The sequence below is a fragment of the Thalia democratica genome, chromosome 4, assembly GCF_965202585.1.
Source record: "Thalia democratica chromosome 4, ktThaDemo2.hap1.1, whole genome shotgun sequence".
NCBI classification, from domain to species: domain Eukaryota; kingdom Metazoa; phylum Chordata; class Thaliacea; order Salpida; family Salpidae; genus Thalia; species Thalia democratica.
This window is the reverse complement of record NC_139168.1, coordinates 27,574,204-27,593,035: the sequence shown is the minus strand read 5'-3', so window position 1 is coordinate 27,593,035 and position 18,832 is coordinate 27,574,204. Positions and strand designations below refer to the sequence as shown.

The 18,832-nt window shown below is 26.9% G+C and overlaps 1 protein-coding gene across 1 annotated transcript; it reads left to right on the top strand.

The window, feature by feature from the left end:
- Positions 1 to 12,195: 12,195 nt before the first annotated feature.
- Positions 12,196 to 16,517, top strand: LOC145833758 (N(6)-adenosine-methyltransferase catalytic subunit METTL3-like). Its single transcript, XM_082940932.1, has 6 exons — positions 12,196 to 13,041; positions 13,776 to 13,985; positions 14,444 to 14,581; positions 14,821 to 14,938; positions 15,391 to 15,553; positions 15,843 to 16,517. Exons 1-6 carry the CDS (start codon positions 12,491 to 12,493, stop codon positions 16,334 to 16,336), a joined length of 1,674 nt encoding a protein of 557 aa, XP_082797058.1. The 5' UTR covers positions 12,196 to 12,490; the 3' UTR covers positions 16,337 to 16,517.
- Positions 16,518 to 18,832: the final 2,315 nt, after the last annotated feature.

The window sequence follows — 18,832 nt, the reverse complement described above, 5'->3', positions numbered from 1 at the left end:
TTTTTTTATTTAAAACACATTTAGAGTAGCTTTATAAAGTTTTTTTGATGTTTTCATACTATTTAACACAGTTTCTTAACTTTAAACTTAATATATACTAAAAAATGTGTACTTTTAAAACCCTGGAGAAAATTTTGAAAACTTAGAGTGGTTTGCAAAAAACATTGGCAACCCTGTATTTAGATTTTTTTCCAATTTTCTCTTAAATTCAGGCTAGTTTTTAATCAATCACACTGGTCTATTTTTCTTGAAGACAGGTAATTCAACAGGTAATTTACTAACTATTTTTTGAAATATATGCTTATTGTTGTTTGAAAAACTTCTTAGTTTTTCATAAGTACTCTAACTTTTACTACAGTTCTTCCATACACTTAAGCTAGTTTAGAATTGAAAAAAAAAACAGGCTATTTTAAAATTCTATTAGTTGGTTTAAAAACCTAAGCCTTGAATGAAAGTTTACTATGAAATGAATTTTTTTCAAGAAAGTAATGTTTTTCTTCTATATCTAGATCATTAGTTTAGTTATATTACTGATATTATTTATTTTAATTGTTCAAGCTGGATTAACATTAAATTTTATTATTTTTTATTTTATAACATATAACTTTCTTTTTATTTGACTTGAATGATGCAGCTCAAACTAACTTCTAGTCTTTGATTTTGTTTTTGTATTTAAGAATGGATACCCTCATTTGAAAACTTAAATATCTTAAAAAACTAAAAATTATCAATTAAAACATTTTTGCGTTTTTTAACTACAACATAAGTATATATTTTTTTAAAGTTTTCACAAAGTTTTAATAAAACTGGTGAATAAATATTATCTCAAAAAGATTTAAGCATTAGGTTTTATGGAAATTTGTATTTATGAATAAAATAATTAAAAAAATTTTTAAGGGTCTCTCAAATACTTATAGAAGAAATAAATCAAAACAGCTGCACAAAAGAAAGCAGAAAAGCTGTATACAAATATACACAAAACTAAATTATTAAGTTTCTTCAAATGTTTTATTTTCTAGGAGTAAAGACCACAATCGTGTATACATTATTAATTTACTAATTATTTAACCTAGTTAACTAGTTTATTTAGTTAAATGTTTAGTTGTATTTGTTTATCAAACTTTGCTATGTACACTTTTACATCCTTGTTAAAAATAATTGATACTACATTATAAACTATTTAAACAAACTAAAATTATTGAAAATCTAAATCCAAATTCTAGTGATCTAAAAAGATGTAAATTAAGCTTAACTTTTCTACAAATCTAATGAGTGTTTACTTGTATTTTTATTATATAGTTTTCAAACACATGTTCTGTATATTACAGAGTTCTAAATATTTATAAAAAAAGAGTGTTATTAAAAATTCTTTATAAGTTTGTGCTAAAATAACAGTTTTGTGCAAAAAAAATATGTTAAAAGAGACAATGCAAGCAAAAAAATAAAAGGCAAAATTGATTCACATTGCCAAAGTGACCCACCATGTAAAGTGACATTTTGTAGTTAAGTGATACCATGCAAAAGTGATGGTTTGTGTAAAAGTGACACAACATGCATTTTTTGACACTGCAATTCTGACCAGCTCCCATTTAATTTAGCAAAGTAGTCTTTGCTTTAAATATATATAACCCCTTTTTAAATATATCAACTGTTTCCATTTTTTTCATAATACTAACTGTTAATTACATTTCAAATAAGGTAACATCATAACTTTGTTTTATACTTAAACAGTAAACTTATTTTTGTAATTATTTTAAGTATTTTGTTAAGTTTGTTAAAATGAAGAAATACTAGATTTGAATAATTTTTTGTTCACTTGTTTTTTTTTGAAGTTGAATTTATTTTTTACTTTTCTAGATATTAAAATGTTTTCAATAAAGATAAACAAAGTTCAATGAAAATAGATAGCTCTGTAAAGGATTTGAAAAGTTTGTGCATTGAAAAAGTGGTGATCTATTACAACAAAGATGTAAACTTTTCTGTGTTAAATAACTTTTGTAACGTTGAATTTATTGTTAAAAAATTTGGTCCATTGTTATCTTATCAGAGTTTTTACAAAACTTTTGGAGAAAAAGATGTTGACTTGAGTAAATTTCTTTGGTTTTTTCATTATTTTGTTAATAATTTTAGTTTAAGAAAATCTTATATAAATGACTGTAGAGCAAATGTCATGACTAATTGGCTTACAAGCACCTGTACCTACTTGTGTGAAATTAACTTTGTTGGTTTTAATTATAAATGTGGAAATATATGTGTTGGACTTCCATTTATGTATGAAAATGGTCTTGGATTCAAAAAAGTTGATTTAAACCATCAAATGATTAAATACTGTGGTAGGGTGCCTATTGAAATCAAGAAAAATTGCCTTAAATTAGTAAAACTATCAGTTATCAATTCTAGTTTAAAACGTTCCATACTAGATACACCTCTTGTATTTTTTGATATTAAAAATGAAGTTTTGTTTGATTATTATAAAACTTTGAAATTTATAGATTACCCTGGAATTGTATGTAAAGTTGAGATGTACTACTACTTTTTATATAGACTGTTCAATGAAATTGCTCCTAATTGTGATATTTATATGGGTAAAGATACACTTTCAGTTCCAGAAGATAGCCTTAACATTTTCAAAGTTGTGAGCAATAACACCAGGAAGCAATGTTGTTTTAACTTTTGTTCAAAAAGTAATAGAAATTTCTCCAACTTGCAAAATACTCTTAAAAGTCTTACTCATGTTGAAGATGCTGAATTGAACTTACTAGGAATTACAAGCAAACAAAAAATGTCAACTATAAATAGTTTAAATAAAAACTTAAAAAGTCTCAAACTAATATTTTTCCAGCCAATTAGTTTTTTGTTTTATGTTGACCAAAGATTCAAAAAGTTAGAGGCTTTGAGTGTTGGCTTTCTAGGTGCTCAGAATGGTGAAAATGAAAGCGATGACTTCAATAAACTTACTCAAGCTAATCATTCTGTTTTTAAAAACTTGAAGCACTTTAGGTTTTACTGTAATTGGATAAGAAAGCCCAATCCTTTGTTGTTTAGTACTATTATGGCTGTATTGGATGGGTGTCAAGAAACTTTGGCTAAGTTTGAATTAGAGTTTTATGATTTTAGTGACTTTGAAGAAATAGTTGATTTCATTTGCACTAAAAGTATGCCTCTTAAACTTATAAGTTTTAGGTATGTTAAGTTTTTTACTAATATAGATCTCATGCGAATTGCTAAGCTCAATATCAGCGTTGAACAAGTTATTAAGATTGAAAAATGTTGGAAAATCACTCGGAGAGGAATAGAAGCTGCTTTGCTTTATATTGAGCAAAATGATTTGAAGAAAAAAATAGTACAGGATATATTTTGAACTTGTGTGGTAAACCATACACAGTTTGTATTCTATTAAAAACAATAAATGCATTAGTTGTAAAAGATTAGCTATCAATTAACTTTTCTTTAACTTTTTACTTCTTATACAGTTAACTGCTATGTAGTTAAAAAAAAACTGTCTTTATTGAAATTTTATTTTTATAAGACTTGCTATTGCAATGAAACACTAAATTTCTTTTAATTTTTTTAAACTACAACTAGGCTTCAAGTTGACTATACTGCAGTATTTTATAGTACATTTTATTAAAATTAAAAAAGAAATTAAGTCTTGCTTACAGGTTTTAGATTTTGTTCTGATTTTTTTTTTGAAACTGTACATATTATTCTAAATTATGTTTAAAATACTTTTTATCAATTACGTTATGTTTTAGTTGCTTACTCATTTGGTGTATTGATGCTTTTAAAGCTGTGGTGGTTTTAAAAACGATTGTCCGTTTCAATTTAAAATGCTATAGTGTTTACCTTTTATTATGTAGTTTTTTTTGGAAGTGTGCATACAAATTTTAAAACTTATATCTAAATTAGATGAAATAGCTAGTTTTAATCAAACTGTATATGCTGTAGAGTTTTTTTTGTAAATATTACATTTGTATACAGTTTTTGCTATGTGTAATGACTACTTTTAAGTGTAGGAGGTTATATATGCTCTGAAATTGATTGTTATAGTTTAAAGTTAGTAGTAAAATATTTTTATAGTTTATAACAATATGTACAATTAGAAATCATGATTTCTACAATGCCAAAAATCCTTTTAAACACCAAACAGTATCTTGATTTTGATTAATCACCTAATTATTTTGTTTAACCATTAGATTAGATATTACATGGCCAATTTTAGAGTTTTCAAATCATAATTTGTTACAAAAAATTTGTACTATGCAAGCGTCTACTGCTATCAAGTGCATTTAATTAATATTAAATGGTTATACACAAAAAACAATAATATTTTTTAATAAAAATAAAACTTCTAGATTTAAATTGAGACCAAGTTTACTTTTCTTAATAAGTTTTAAGCTATTTATGTGTAACTTTAATGCCTTTTTATCATACAAATATAATCTAGTACTAGTTTTGCCTTGAAAAAATATTAGCTGCCACGTTGTTTGTACTTCTGCGACATTGACAATCTAATACATTCTTCTAGGGTTGTTTTATTGTAAACAATATAATCATCTGTAAAACTATCATAATGAGTATGTCTTGAACAAGGTTGCTACTCACTTAAGCTGGTTCAAACTTTTTTTAAAATTTGATTTATTAAAAATTAATTTTGTGGAGCACAATCTAATTTCAAGTTTTATGACATTATTTGTTTGTCTCTTAAAATTTCGTTTTTGTTTTAGTAAAAGTTTTGTAGTTGATATTAAAAAATAAAAGCTTAATTTTTCGTTAAATTGAATATTTTGTAACACAACTGCTTTTAAAACTTTTTATTTGCTTCCTCATAAACTAAGAAAAGAGTAGCTATTTTTGTGCAAAAAGTAGCAACTTAAACAGTATTTTTTATCATTCTTGGTATATTGAATTTGTTTAGCTTTGTTACTGATGAAAGAAAGTGCTTTGTTTATTTCATTTCCAAGTTTTTGTTTTCATTTAAATTGCAGTGAAAATTACATTGTATAAATTTGTAACATTCTTTTCAGATATTTGAAATATAAACAAATATACTGTTTTCAAATTGGAATGTGCTAAAATTCGAGTTTTGTATTAACTATATACTTTGAAACTTTTTTAATAAAAAGTTATTTTTTTAGAAGTAAGTTTAACAAACAATTTAACGTATAGTTATAAATATGGTTAATGACTTGATAGAAGTTTAATAAAGTCTTAAACTTTACAATAAATATTTAAAATCTGAGTTTATTAAGAATTAAAAATGCTTTTAAATATTTCATTTAGTATTTTAATTTTTTAATAATCTAATAAGTATAAAAAAATTAGTTTAATTTCATATAAATATAATTCTGTTTGTTTAGTACTTAAAGTTATTTAAAGAAAAAATAGAACAAGCAATAATCTTCACTAAAACAATTATTTATTATTATCCTAGAAATTTAAATATTGGTAATTGCTTAGTTAGCAAAATAGTAAAGATTGTCAACTAAAAGATATAACTTACACTAAAAAATGTAATTTCTCTAGTCTAAAACAAGTATTATTAATAGTTTTAAGATTTCTTTAGTCTATAATTGTTATGAATTAATTTTTAGAAAGGTAACTCGGAAATTTTAATAACATTTTAGGCGACAAAGGTGGTTAAAGACATTTTTAGTCTAAGTTTCTAATTTTTATGGATTTTATGCTATCTATGAAGTATTAGCAATCAAAGTTTGAGAGTAACGTAGGTTTCTTAGAAAAGGTCCGAAAATAAAAGACAAAAAAGAAGGATGTTTTACTAATAATGTATCACCTCTTTAATTAAAAAAAATCATCAGTCTAATCTTTTACATGGAAAAACCTGAAGTTTTATACTTTTCGAAAAAAGTACTGAATTTTTAAAAACTTTTATATGTAATTAGAATTTTAAATTTTATAAGATATAATTAAAAGAAAAATAACTAAGTTTTATTTTTAACATTTTATATTACAGTATATTTCAAACTATATTTTACTATTGATTTTTTTAAATTTCTATCAAAAAAGTATTTTAAACAATTAGGAAAAAAATCAAAAACCTGAAAAAGTTCTAAAAAAACAGTGGCCACCTTAAGCTTTGGATGCAAAACTGATTTAATGTATAATGAGTTTTATACAATCAAAAACAATAAAAATTTCTAAAAAACATATTCTGATAATTTTAAAAACTGTTCTTATGAGTGTGAAACAGGGTTTCCCAAAGTGGGCGATATCGCCCCCCTGGGGGCGATTTTAGTAAGTTGGGGGGCGATAATTAGTAAGGGGGCGAAAGGGTGGGCGATAACTAGTAAGGAGGCGAAAAGGGGGCGATTTTAAAATTTTGGGCTGTCATAAAATTTTTATTTTTATATTGCTATTTACTAACTTTAGCTTGCTATTAAATATTTGACCCTGAGATAAAACTTAAACAAAAAAAAATTGTTTATGTAAAACTTAGAGAAAAAAATCAAGTACTTATGACTCCTACTTTCAAGTAAATTACATATTTTCATTCATATATTTTCTTATTTAACAATTACATAAATCATAGACGATCGGAATCCCTTTAACCATTTTATAACCTGACATATATGTTATTTGTGATCATAAATGGTTTGTAAAAATCTATGTTATATGTTATTAAATTTCTAGGTAAACTGGCAACCCTGTATAATTTTATTTTTATTGGAAATGTCATGAGGTGATAGTTATATCACCTCATGATGTTTCCAATTGTTTTTTGATAAGTCACTAAGTTAGACTAAGAAATAAAACTATACAGGGTTGCCAATTTACCTAGAAAACTGGAACTTGACAATTTAGGCAAAAAAAAACCTGAAAAATCTGGAATTTTTAACAATTTCAACATATTAAGTAGTAAAATTTCGATTTGACACAAAAAAGCTATCATATAGATAAAAATATGGATCCCTTCGAGGCAGATCTTTTTGAAGTAAACGACTTACAGGAAACCTTCTCAGACTTACAAACTGACCTTGAACTTAAAGTAAATTTTTCCAAAGAACATTATGAAAGCTTTTGGACTCAACAAAAACTAAGGCAAAAGTATCCGATCATTTGAGAGGAATTTAGATTGTTGTTCATAGTTTTTCTTTCTAGCTTTGTTGTTGAGAAAGCTTTCAGTTCAGTTATCAACATCTTGAGCAAAAGATCTAATCTAAATATTTGTAAAGGAGACTTTACATTACTGATTGAGAATCAGATAAGAAAAACTTGCAAGCAGTCATGAACCTCATCCTTCACATCATATTAGACTTCAGTAGCAGACATTATTTTATGAAAGTTTTTTTTATTTTATTTGATCTTTTAAAATACTTCCTATTTAACCTGCTTTGTTTTGTATTTAAGTAGTGTTTTTATAATAAAACTTTTATTAAGTTATTTATTTTACAACAGGTTTGCATAATGCCTAATTAATAACAATTACGGTTTACTTCCTCTTGAGTTCGCACATTTTACCCAAAAAAACGTGTAAATTTATATTTTCTAAAGTTTAACTTAAATAAAGTCTATTACTAACTAACTATTAATAACAAAAAAAACATAATATTTAATAGCTTATATAAATCTTTTTTTAATAAATGTTTGTTTTATGTTTTAGTTGGTTTCATGTTTATGCATAACGTTATTGCATACAACATATTTAAATTTTGTATAAAAAATAACAATAATTTTTGAGCTTGCACTTTTTGATTTTGTTAAAAAGCGAACTCAAGCGGAAGTCTACTGTATTTTTTAAATGGTTTATGCTTTAAATCTGATAGTTTTATTTTGACCTGGTTAATTTTGTAGTGTATATTTGTATATAATTAGCAATTAGATTGTGTTGTTTTTTATTAGTTCAACACTAGCTGTTAGTTTTTCACAATTTACTTCTGGTAAATTATTATAGGCTAATAACTAGAGAAAAAATAAATTTAAACAGTATTAAATAAGTCACCAAAAAGAATGCGACAGTTGCAAGACAAAATTTTAACCTAATTAAAAGAACTTTCTAATCGACTACTTTTTGTTCACAAAAATAACTGTAAAAATGTTGATTTTATTTTTTTGAATTTAAATTAAGATTAAATAAATTGTTAAAATTAAGGTTTAGTTTCCTAAAGGTTATTCCACGTCAAATACTATTTAATTGTATTCTACTACAAAACATATAGTTTAAAAAGTTTAAAATTAAGTTTTTAACTTTATAACTAACTTGCTTATAATATATCTTTGTATTGAAATTAATAATTTTACTGCATTTACTGAAGCTGTTGATGAAACCACTTTTAATGTGAGATAATTAACCAGTCGGTCAAACTTCCTCAAACTAGATCAAAAATTATGTTTTATATATATTTTATTATATTTAAACGAAACTGTTCATTCTTTTATAGTTTTTTAATCTCTGGTATAGTAATTTTAGAGTATGCCTATCTATAAAATAATTTAAGTATTTTGTGTGGCTTAAATAAGTCACTTATTATTAACTTCTAAATGTCGGAAATTCGTTATATGAGATATTATTATAATGTCAGGTTTAAGTTAAGAATTTAGATGGGTAACTTACGGTTAAGATCCAGTCAAATTTCGACCCGCTAAGTAACTTGAAAACTACTTGTGCAAAATAAACAAAATTAAGTCTTTTGATACTTAATATTTTGAAATTTGGTTTTCAGTTCACAATAGTATTTCCTAGATCATAATAATACTAATTAATTTTATTACAATTTTGCTCGAGTTTTTTAATTTTCATATATGTTATTTTTTTAATTATGCAGCCCGCAATTACATTTTTTTAACGAGTTGAAACTAGATCTTTTAGTAAATATGAATTGCTGATTACAAAAGTTGTCCACCACTACCCTAAAAGTTTCAAAACAATTCATATCTTAACAGGATTGATTACAGATTACACAAGGCTTTTAAATAATTAAATATTTTAATACACTTTACTGGACTTATAAGAAAACAAATGTAACTCATTTTCTCAAGCCCTGTAAACCACTTTGAACACAGCCCAAAAGTGCGTGCATAAGTAGTACCAAACTAAATTACATTTCGAACACAGCTTTTCCGGCTCAGAAGGTTTGTACTCAAGAGAAAAACTATTTTATAAAATCGTGGGGGCGATTATTTTTTAAATATCTGAAAAGGGGCGAATTAGAAAATGAGTTTGGGAAACCCTGGTGTAAAAGTATGTTGAGATAAGGTTAGCGAGCTCTACTAAATTTTTATTACTATATTTCAAGAGCATATTGAAAATTATTTTCTATTTTAGTAACTATTTTATACCCTTTCTCCACCTGTTTTATATAAAAATTGAACTTCAGAGAATAAGATGTTCATTGACATCATTTTTTATAATTTGTATTTATACCAGTCGGATTATTGTCTTAAAAATTTGAATGACGAAATATTTTTGCAACTCATGTGCTGGATATAAGTATAATGAATGTCTTCTTTAGCTTACTTGAAAACTTTAAATTTCACTGCAGCTCAAGCTTGTTTGCTCTATTAAAAAAAAACTCAGGGTACCATGGATTTTTTTCAAATTCTCAAGCTAGTTTTTATGACTTCAAAATAAAATAAGATACTAATTCTTGCTCTCATCTTTATGATTTTATTTAGCATTCAAGCTTAAATAACAGTATTTTTCAGTGTTTTGCTAATGCTACTTATTTTTTAATTTACACTGTTGTAAACTTAGACTGGTTTGATGCAACTCAGGCTGAATTTTTTGCTGCATTGAGTGGCAACCCAGGACCTACCTGCAAAATATTTGTCTAGTAAATCTGGCTGACAACTAGAAAAGTTATCCGCTTTTATTAAAGATAATAAACAAAGAAATATACTTGATCAAATATTACAATTAGCTTTCTTAATTAAAAAAATAATAATAATCTTCATTTTATCTTGGCTGTATCTTGATTTAAAAAAATATTGGTATTATGATTGATGTCATCTGTTTTTCAAATAAAGTTTTTATTGTTTAGTTTCTTAATTTTTTAGCACTGTGTTTCAATTAATTTATTTCCAACTTTTTTACTACTACTTTAAACGTTAACTTTTAGTTTTTACTTGAGAAACAAACTCAGACTAGTTTTTAGTACTCTAATTTTTATTTTTGCTTCTAAGAGTGACAACTAAGTTTATATATATTCGAGTAGTATATTTCGTTCACAAATAAAAACTACTTTTAATAGCTAACAATTATCTTTAAAATATAGTTTATTTTTGTTAAGAAATTTTTATACACCTTTATCATTTAAGTTATAATATTTAAATAATTTACAATATTGGGCACTTGCTGTTCTTTATTTTTTATATAGACATAAAAACAAGATATAGACAAAAATAGACAAATAAAGTATATATAAGAAAACTCCAGGTAACTTCAGTTTAGTTCAAACATCTAGTTAAATTAAATTATTTACATATTTCAAAAAAAAAACCTTAGTCCAAGTCTATTACTATATTTATTTAAAATTTAGTACTAACGATTTAACTTGTTTGTATTTAAACATGGTAAATAATAAACAGGAATACTTAGATTTAATTTAATATTTATTAATCATAATATTGTGGGAAGAAAGTTTATGAAAAAGCAGTAAAGTTTCATCTTAAGTTTCTTTACTGTTTGATTCAACTCCTTTAAATTAAGTTAATGAAAAGTATTTTAGGTCTTAATTATTTTAGCATCATATGTTTAGAAAATAAAGAAAAACAAAGTTCCATCAACTCACTTGAAAGTCAATGGTGTAGTAAGTTTTAACAATTCTTATTGATACAGTTATAGAATTTCACTTTAACCATACTTAGTACAAACAGTTTAAGACTCTGTATACTTTTATGATTATTTTGTATTTTTTTAATGAAGTTAATTTTCTTTAAATATTTTTGCAAAGTTTTTTTTACAAAAGCTTTGTTATTAACAACTTAAATAGCTTTTTCCAATATGTAAAATGTTTTGAAATAAGTATGATTTTTGTCTTAAACAATTATTTACATATATTATATTGTGCAGTTTAAAAATTTGTGAGTACTAAAGTTTTGTGAACATTTTAAGTTGTTGGTGGGATTGAAAGTAAGTCAATTCAAATTAGTATGTAAATACATGTTTTATTTAAAATATTAATACATATATATGTATGTATGTTCACTTTTTTCTGATTTACCTGAAAAAATTATCTAGCTCATAGATTGAGTTTTATCCAGGGTTGCTACTGAATCAGGATTGTAGTTTTTTACTGGTATCTAAAACTCAGAAAATTTTAGGTGGTTTTTAAGACATTAACATTATTTATCCATAATATGTTTTATACATTTTGTGTAATGAGATAACCTATAGAAAACTTATATAGTAATATTGGGTTACTTTATTTAGCTTGTTAAAATTAATTACAGCTAGTGTTTTACATGAGCTAAGTTTTACGTATAATTTAATAATTTAACAAACTTTGAATCACATGTGCTTTAAATGCAAAAATTGAATGTACTTGTTTTGTTGTTATACCAAATGAAATTGTATATGAATATATATTTTTAACTTGTTTAACAATAGATTTTTCTTACTTTTGTTACTTTATTTTGTTTAATTATAATAAAGTAGGTTTAATCTTGAAACAAAATTTTAATAACAATAAACTAAGTTAAATTAGCTATATACACTGACCAAATATTTGTTAATAGGAAAACATAGTAGTAAAATTATTAGATAAAAATTGTTAGTTAAAAATTAGAACGCATTTAATGTTTTCAGACAATTTGTATTTGTTAAAGATAAACAAAATAAAAGTTTCGTAATTTTTTGTTAGATACTTTTTCATTTTATTTATGGTGGCAACCTTGGTTTAGTGATGTTGTAAAGTAGTAAACTATATTTTAATTAGAATAAATTTATTTTTAATGCTTCAAACTTGTTTCATAGATTAAAAAATGATAAAGTATAATTAAACACTTAGATTTTTTAAAATCAAATATTCAATACAATTTGTTTTAAATATACCACATTCTTTCAAAAAATAAGTTTATGTTTAAGAAATTATGTACTAATTGGTATATATTATCTTAAAATCTAACTAAAAATCTGTTTCTAAAAGTGTAATCTAATCTTTAAAATATGTGTTTGTTTCTGTGCTTCAAATAAGTTATTGTTATTTATTGTTAATGTAGATCAGTTACAATGTGAGATCAATTAGTTTTTCCCAATTTTGTTTTTAAGCTTATGCTTATTTTCAACTATAATACTATTCAAAGGATTATAAATTTTGGTGTGGTATACGAATATGTTAATTTGGTTATTAGGAGTTTCTAAATTATATATTAAGCTGTCCAGTTTACTTAAGTCTGATTATTACAGAATAAGTATACTAGTAAGTTTGTTGTACTCAATTAAACTGAAATAGATTGCACACTCTTGAAAAAAAAATCATGGCGTCATTAGAACAATTACTTTTAGACTCTAAAATAACAAAATACAAAAGTAATGTCAGCAACAAAAGAGACAAAACAAAGCTCCATAATGAGCTTGAAAGAAAAGTACAAAAGAAGACAGGAGCTTAAGAAGGCAAGTTCTTCGAGCAGTTATAGAGCAAGCACGAAATTTATTGAACCTTCCGCGGGAAAATCCTCAGAAAAAGTTGAAGCATTTACCCAAAAAATCTCCTCTGAACCTGAAGTGAAAAAGAAGAGGCTCTCCCCACCCCGAACCCAACCCAAAAGTTCAAACGGGTCCAGAAACGACAAAAGACTTGAGAGCAGCAGCAGAAAGTCAAGCGGCGGGATTAAGGTCGAGAAGAAGAGAGATCACCAGAGACCTCGGCAAGATCACAAGGGCGAGAAGAAGAGACCCCAGCTGGATCACAAGAAAGATCAAGATCGCAAGAAGGAGCATCGCAAGGAGGGAGAGGACGAGCTGCAGGAGCTGCTGTCGATCAGGACGACGAAGGAGGAGGAAGAGACGAAGGTGAGCGACGACATTCAGGATCTGCTCACCACCAGGTCGTACCAGGAAGACAAAATTTACAACCATTTCAGGTTTGGATTGTTGTTTTTATTAATTATGTTGAACAATATTATAATATTTATTCAAAACTTTTCTTATGGTGTGAATATCATATGGTTATTATACATTTTCTTTAACAAACTGTTACCAAGTTTCTTTAGTTTTAAAAAAGTGGGAACTGCTGAAAATTCTAAATATTTTATTATTTTAAACCTTTGAGTATTTAGTTGAATCTGACTAAGCATATTACAAAACTTAAAGTTAATTAACAACCTTAACAATGAAAACTTAATAAAGCTTATACAGTGTTGCCAAAAAACCTGGAATCCTAGAAAAACATGATATTTGACAATTTAGGCTAAAAAAAAAATGGAAAACCTGGAATTTAAGAAATTAAATTAAACCTGGAATTTTGAAACAATTACTAAAAACCTGGAATTTTTAACAATTTTTGCATATTAAGTAGTAAAGTTTTAATTTGATACGAAAAATCTAACATATAAATAATTTATTTTGTCATCATCAAATTTGTTTTATTAAAAACCACATTTAAAGTAACTTAACAGTATCTTTTCAATGTTGCATTACTACTTAGCTCAGTTTTAACCTTAAACTTATGTTTAAACTAAAAATATACCCAAAAACGTGTACTTTAAAAAACCTGGAAGAAATTTTTCAAAAAGTTTAGCAACCCTGCTATAGCAGCAAAGTCAAAAACTTCACTAACCAAAAATACGCTCCAAGCTAAAAGTCAAAACTCTGGCAGGTCTCAGGGCGGATCTCAGGTCCACGAGTTCTGCGTCCACTCCACCCGGGACTCGTGCCTGAAAGTGATGTCGTACAGCTCGTGCAACAAGCTGCACTTCAGGAAGCTGCTGAAGCCGCACACGGACGAGAGCCTGGGAGACTGCTCCTTCCTCAACACCTGCTTCCACATGGACACCTGCAAATACGTGCACTACGAGATCGATTACAGGTAGGGTTGAGGGTTGTGTCGAAAACTGTGCGTTTGGAAGACTTTAAACTGATTGACGTTTAAATGTTTTGTCTTTTTTTGATTCATTTTCTGTTGTTGATAAATTTGACCAACTTTCAAAACTTCACTGAATTTTATTTTATGTTAAAAATAAAGCTGGTGATTTTCAAAAGTAGACACAATAAATAAGTGTTGTTTTATTAACTTTAAATTGCACATACAACAGTAAAAATTGTGTAGAACCATGCTTAACATCTTTTGTAAAAAGTTGATATCAAATTAAAAAATATTTTATTGTTTAGTATTAAAAAAAAGAGTTTAATGAGAGTTTTTATATTGATTTTCTAACTTCAGAAGTAGATTTATAAATACATTTAGATTAGCTTTATTGTATATTCAAATTGTATATGTTTGGATTAAAATATCTCAAAAAGTAGTAAAAAATATTTTTTCCCTAGGGGCAGCTCAGTTCAGAAGAGCAGACACCAGAAGGTGTCTCAAAAGAGCAGTAAACTGAGTAATGTGAAGAGTGTGAGCGATGAGGAGTACCTGAGCAGGAAGATGCTCCCTCCCCAGTGGATCGACTGCGATATGAGGTTTGTTTAAAATTTGAAGGTTTTTCTTCGTATAAAACTAAGTTTAAATACGTTAATCATTCTCTTGAGTGCTATACTTTTTTTTCGCGATTTGGTTTTATTTTAAACATATGCTTAATTACAACTACTAATTGGTATTTAAAATTGTAAGATTATCATTTTTTTTAATAAAAGTTGTAGCTATAAAGTTTTAAGGACTGTGTTGTATCAAACGAGTTTTCAATTGATTTATCTTCCAGGTACTTGGATTTCAGCGTATTGGGCAAGTTTTCAGTTATAATGGCAGACCCGCCATGGGACATTCACATGGAACTTCCGTATGGTACAATGCAGGATCAGGAAATGAGAAATCTAAAGGTTGTACGTATGTAAATAGCACAACTTATGTTGATCTTTATTTAACTTTCTATAGTATGTTTGGTTTCATACTTTACTTTTGAAGGTTTATTTTGGTACCTTTTTACTAAATTGTGTGATACATTTAATTACAACTATTTTTCATTTATAACTAGATTAATTTTATAGCTTTTAAGTCTGCATTGAAAAGTTTTAATTTATTCAGTCACCATATTATATCTTGAAAAAAATAAAGCTATGTGTATAAAACAGTTTCAGTCGTTTTTGAAATAAAATTTTTATATATGCTTGTTCTAAAAAATTTGCTATCTCGGGTTTTAAAGTGAACACTTGTTTCAAAAATTTTAAAAGCGCAGTTGAACAACTCTCCTTCCAAACTACGCCTTTTTAACTTTACGCACTAAAAAAGATCGAACGAAACGATAAAGAAATTTAAACATTTTATCACAAAGGTGCAGGACTTGTCGGACGACGGGCTGATATTTTTGTGGGTGACGGGGCGGGCCATGGAGCTGGGGAGGGAGCTGTTGAAGGTTTGGGGTTACAAGCGGTGCGACGAGCTCATATGGGTGAAAACGAACCAGCTGCAGCGGCTCATTCGCACCGGAAGGACAGGTAGTGAGATGTGTTTTTTAGCTTTGAAATACTTAAGAAATACACACGAGAAAAAACACATAATGTTTTTTATATCTTCAACTTCAGAAAAGTTAATAAATATCGTTGAGACTAGTAAAATTGGAATACGTTTTGAAAGTATCAGGATTTAAACTGTATTACTTTTTTTGTCCTGCTTGTTAAAAACGTGTAATAAACAAAATTTATGATATTAATAATACCGAATTCAATTTATGTTTTTATTGCAATCATCAATTGGAAACGATAAAAAATAAACAAAAAAAATCAGGCCACTGGCTGAACCACGGCAAGGAGCACTGCCTCATCGGCATCAAGGGGAATCCCCCGAACGTGAACAAGAAGCTGGACTGCGACGTGCTGGTGGCGGAGGTGAGGGCGACCTCGCACAAGCCCGACGAGATATACGGCATCATCGAGCGGCTGTCCCCGGGAACCAGGAAGCTGGAGCTGTTCGGCAGGTCCCACAACGTCCAGCCCAACTGGGTCACCATCGGCAACCAGCTGGACGGGATCCACCTAGTGGAGAACGACCTGGCCCGCGAGTTCAAAAACAGGTACCCCAAAGGCAAGGTGGAGAAGCCCCAGAAAGTGGTTGCCAAGGAGACGGTGGCGCCGCGGGTGGTCATACCCCAGCAGAATTATTTCAACCCCCCGGTTCAGTTCAACAGGAACCAGCAGTTCAACCCCCAAGTGGTCAGGCCCCATTTCAACCCGGTTGTCAGTGGCAACCCCAGCTTCTACCCGAGGAATAATTTCAATTGAATTTTAGCCAATTTGACAATTTAAATAATATACTTTTAAACTCATACTGATAAACTATAAATGTCATTTGAAAGCTTATGGCTTTTAACTGAATTAATTTTTTGCGATTAGGTTTGTTTTTTTAACTTTTTAAAGGAAAACATTTTAAGTCATTTACATTAATTTATTTTTGTGATTTTTAGAAAACTAGACATATTTTAGAAAACATTTTATATATTTTACTAAAAGTACTTTTTAAATTTTATTTATATTGTTTTTAATTAATGAAGTACTAATTAAACTTGATATTTTATTATAGTTATACTTAAAAAACATTATTTATCAAAACTTTCAAATTACTTCATTCCTCAAACAACCGTGTATGAGCGTATTAATTTGTCTTTAGTGATGTTTTGCTGTTTGATTTGTTTATTTTAATTTTTTTTTGTAGTTAATAGAAAAAAATACAACATTGGAAAATAGGTAGAGTGCAACTTTGTATTTTTATCAATGTTTTTTTTTTAATTATCAGAAAAAAAAGTTAGTGAATAGCTTTTTGCTTAATAAGCTAGTATGCGTAAACAAAAACATCAAATTTATATAGAAGACGGTGTTATTAGGTGTTAACTATTGGCTAAAAATTTCTTAGTACCTAAATGATACTAATAACTAATTTTGAATTTAGTTTACCTACATCTAAAGGTTTAGATAAAAAACTTTTTTGTTAAATCAAGTGATATAGAAACTTTAATAACCGACGAACTCTGTAAAAATAGAAATAATAATTAAAACTACAATAAGTTTTGTATACTTTTAGTTTATTTTGGAGTTGCAATCTAAATTTTTAACTTGCATCCGAGGAGAAAAAGTTATTGATTCTCGATTTTATTTTAAACCCATTTTTTGCTCAGATAATAAGATTAAAGAGGTTATAATTCAAAATAAGATCTTATTCAAACAAATTTACTAGAATATATGGTAATAAATTAAATACTAAGTAAAAACTATAAAGTGTCGTTATAAAGTCTTCTCAATTCTTTCTAATATTTTTTTTTCAAGTCTAAGTTTTTATTTCCATTGCTTAAAAATATCTTTTTAAATCAGTTTTTTTAATTTAAAAAATCTTATGAATTGAAGATGTAATGCCACTATAAAAAGTTATGGTCTTGTACCTAAATTTTAGCAATAGAATTAATAATAAATAAAGAAAAGATTTTTGGTAAAATAAAATTTTAAAGAATATGTTACAATTTCACTATACTAACGTCGTTTTTAAGTACATACTTGAAATGATTTGGTCAGTATTTAGTAAGCTATAAGAATCAAAACTTGAGGTATTTAAAATAACATCTAACACTGTTATAAAAATATCATAGTAATATATGTGCAAGATTCTGCTATAGTACAACCCAATTTTGAATTGTTGAATAATAAAAGTTTGCTCCACATAAGTTTATTTTTTATAAGCAACTAAGTGTATTTAAAGTTTAGTAGTTATCACCGAATATTTTTGTGTAACACTGAAATTTCTAAAACAATGCATGATCATTTAATTACTTATTACTAGCAATTTGATAGAAAACTTTGTGCAACTTAGTAGACAGTTTACTTTTGCAATTAGGCTCTCGAAAATATGTATTCATTATGACACTTTAGCTAGTAGAGCGCAAACAAACGGTTTAAATTTATTAATCTTTACATATTGTAAGTTTAACACTACTACTTTTAAATTAGCAAAAAAAAAGCATGAGAAATTAGTATTTGTAAATATTATTAAATTACATATCGTTGGTGAATTTATTATATACTCTTAGTTTTTTTTTTTTCTCAGAGGTTGCACAGGTTTCAGGAATAAGCTAAAAACACCCCCTTGTTTAAAAGTAATGATCACAACATAAAAATTTCTTTGTTTTTTTTTACAATGTATATTAACTAATTAAAAAAAACTATATACGAAGTCTAATGTATATTAATAAAACTTGACCTGACTCATAATTTTTCAAAAACATTTTCACCTAACTCTCTTTTGTAATTTATCAAGTCATTAGATATAGGATTCTTTACGGGAAAAAGTCTTACGCACAGTAGATTTTTTAAAAATAACCGTTGGGGGAGGCGATGACTTTAAATTTCCTTATGATGAGGTGAAATAAAAAAAAACCACTTGTAACACTAATTTAGTTTTATAATAAGAAACAAAGACTTTTTTTGGGTTTAATATTTTGATCAAATTTATATTTTTAAGCATGTTTCTACCTACTATTAAAACGCCATTTTGTTAATCATGTAAAAATTACTATACTGAATTAATTGTGTATTACTTTTTTAATCTGTAGGTTTATATTTTTTCGAAGATTATTTTTAAAACGCTAAAAACATTTTTTACAGCCTAAAACCAATTAAAGTTAACAAGTGGTGTATAGCTGACAGTCAAGAGGTCTTTTTATACACTAGGTCCTTTGACCATTTGTATAAGCGTCGATTTCTTTTTTGTGTTCATATCATCCGTTGACAACT

Bases quoted from the DNA above. Each gene is read 5' to 3' on its own strand.
- LOC145833758 (XM_082940932.1), top strand. From the start codon at position 12,491: ATGTCAGCAACAAAAGAGACAAAACAAAGCTCCATAATGAGCTTGAAA. The intron at 14,939-15,390 runs GTTGTACGTATG...TTTATCACAAAG, and splicing joins AGGAAATGAGAAATCTAAAG to GTGCAGGACTTGTCGGACGA. The intron at 15,554-15,842 runs GTAGTGAGATGT...AAAAAAAATCAG, and splicing joins CATTCGCACCGGAAGGACAG to GCCACTGGCTGAACCACGGC.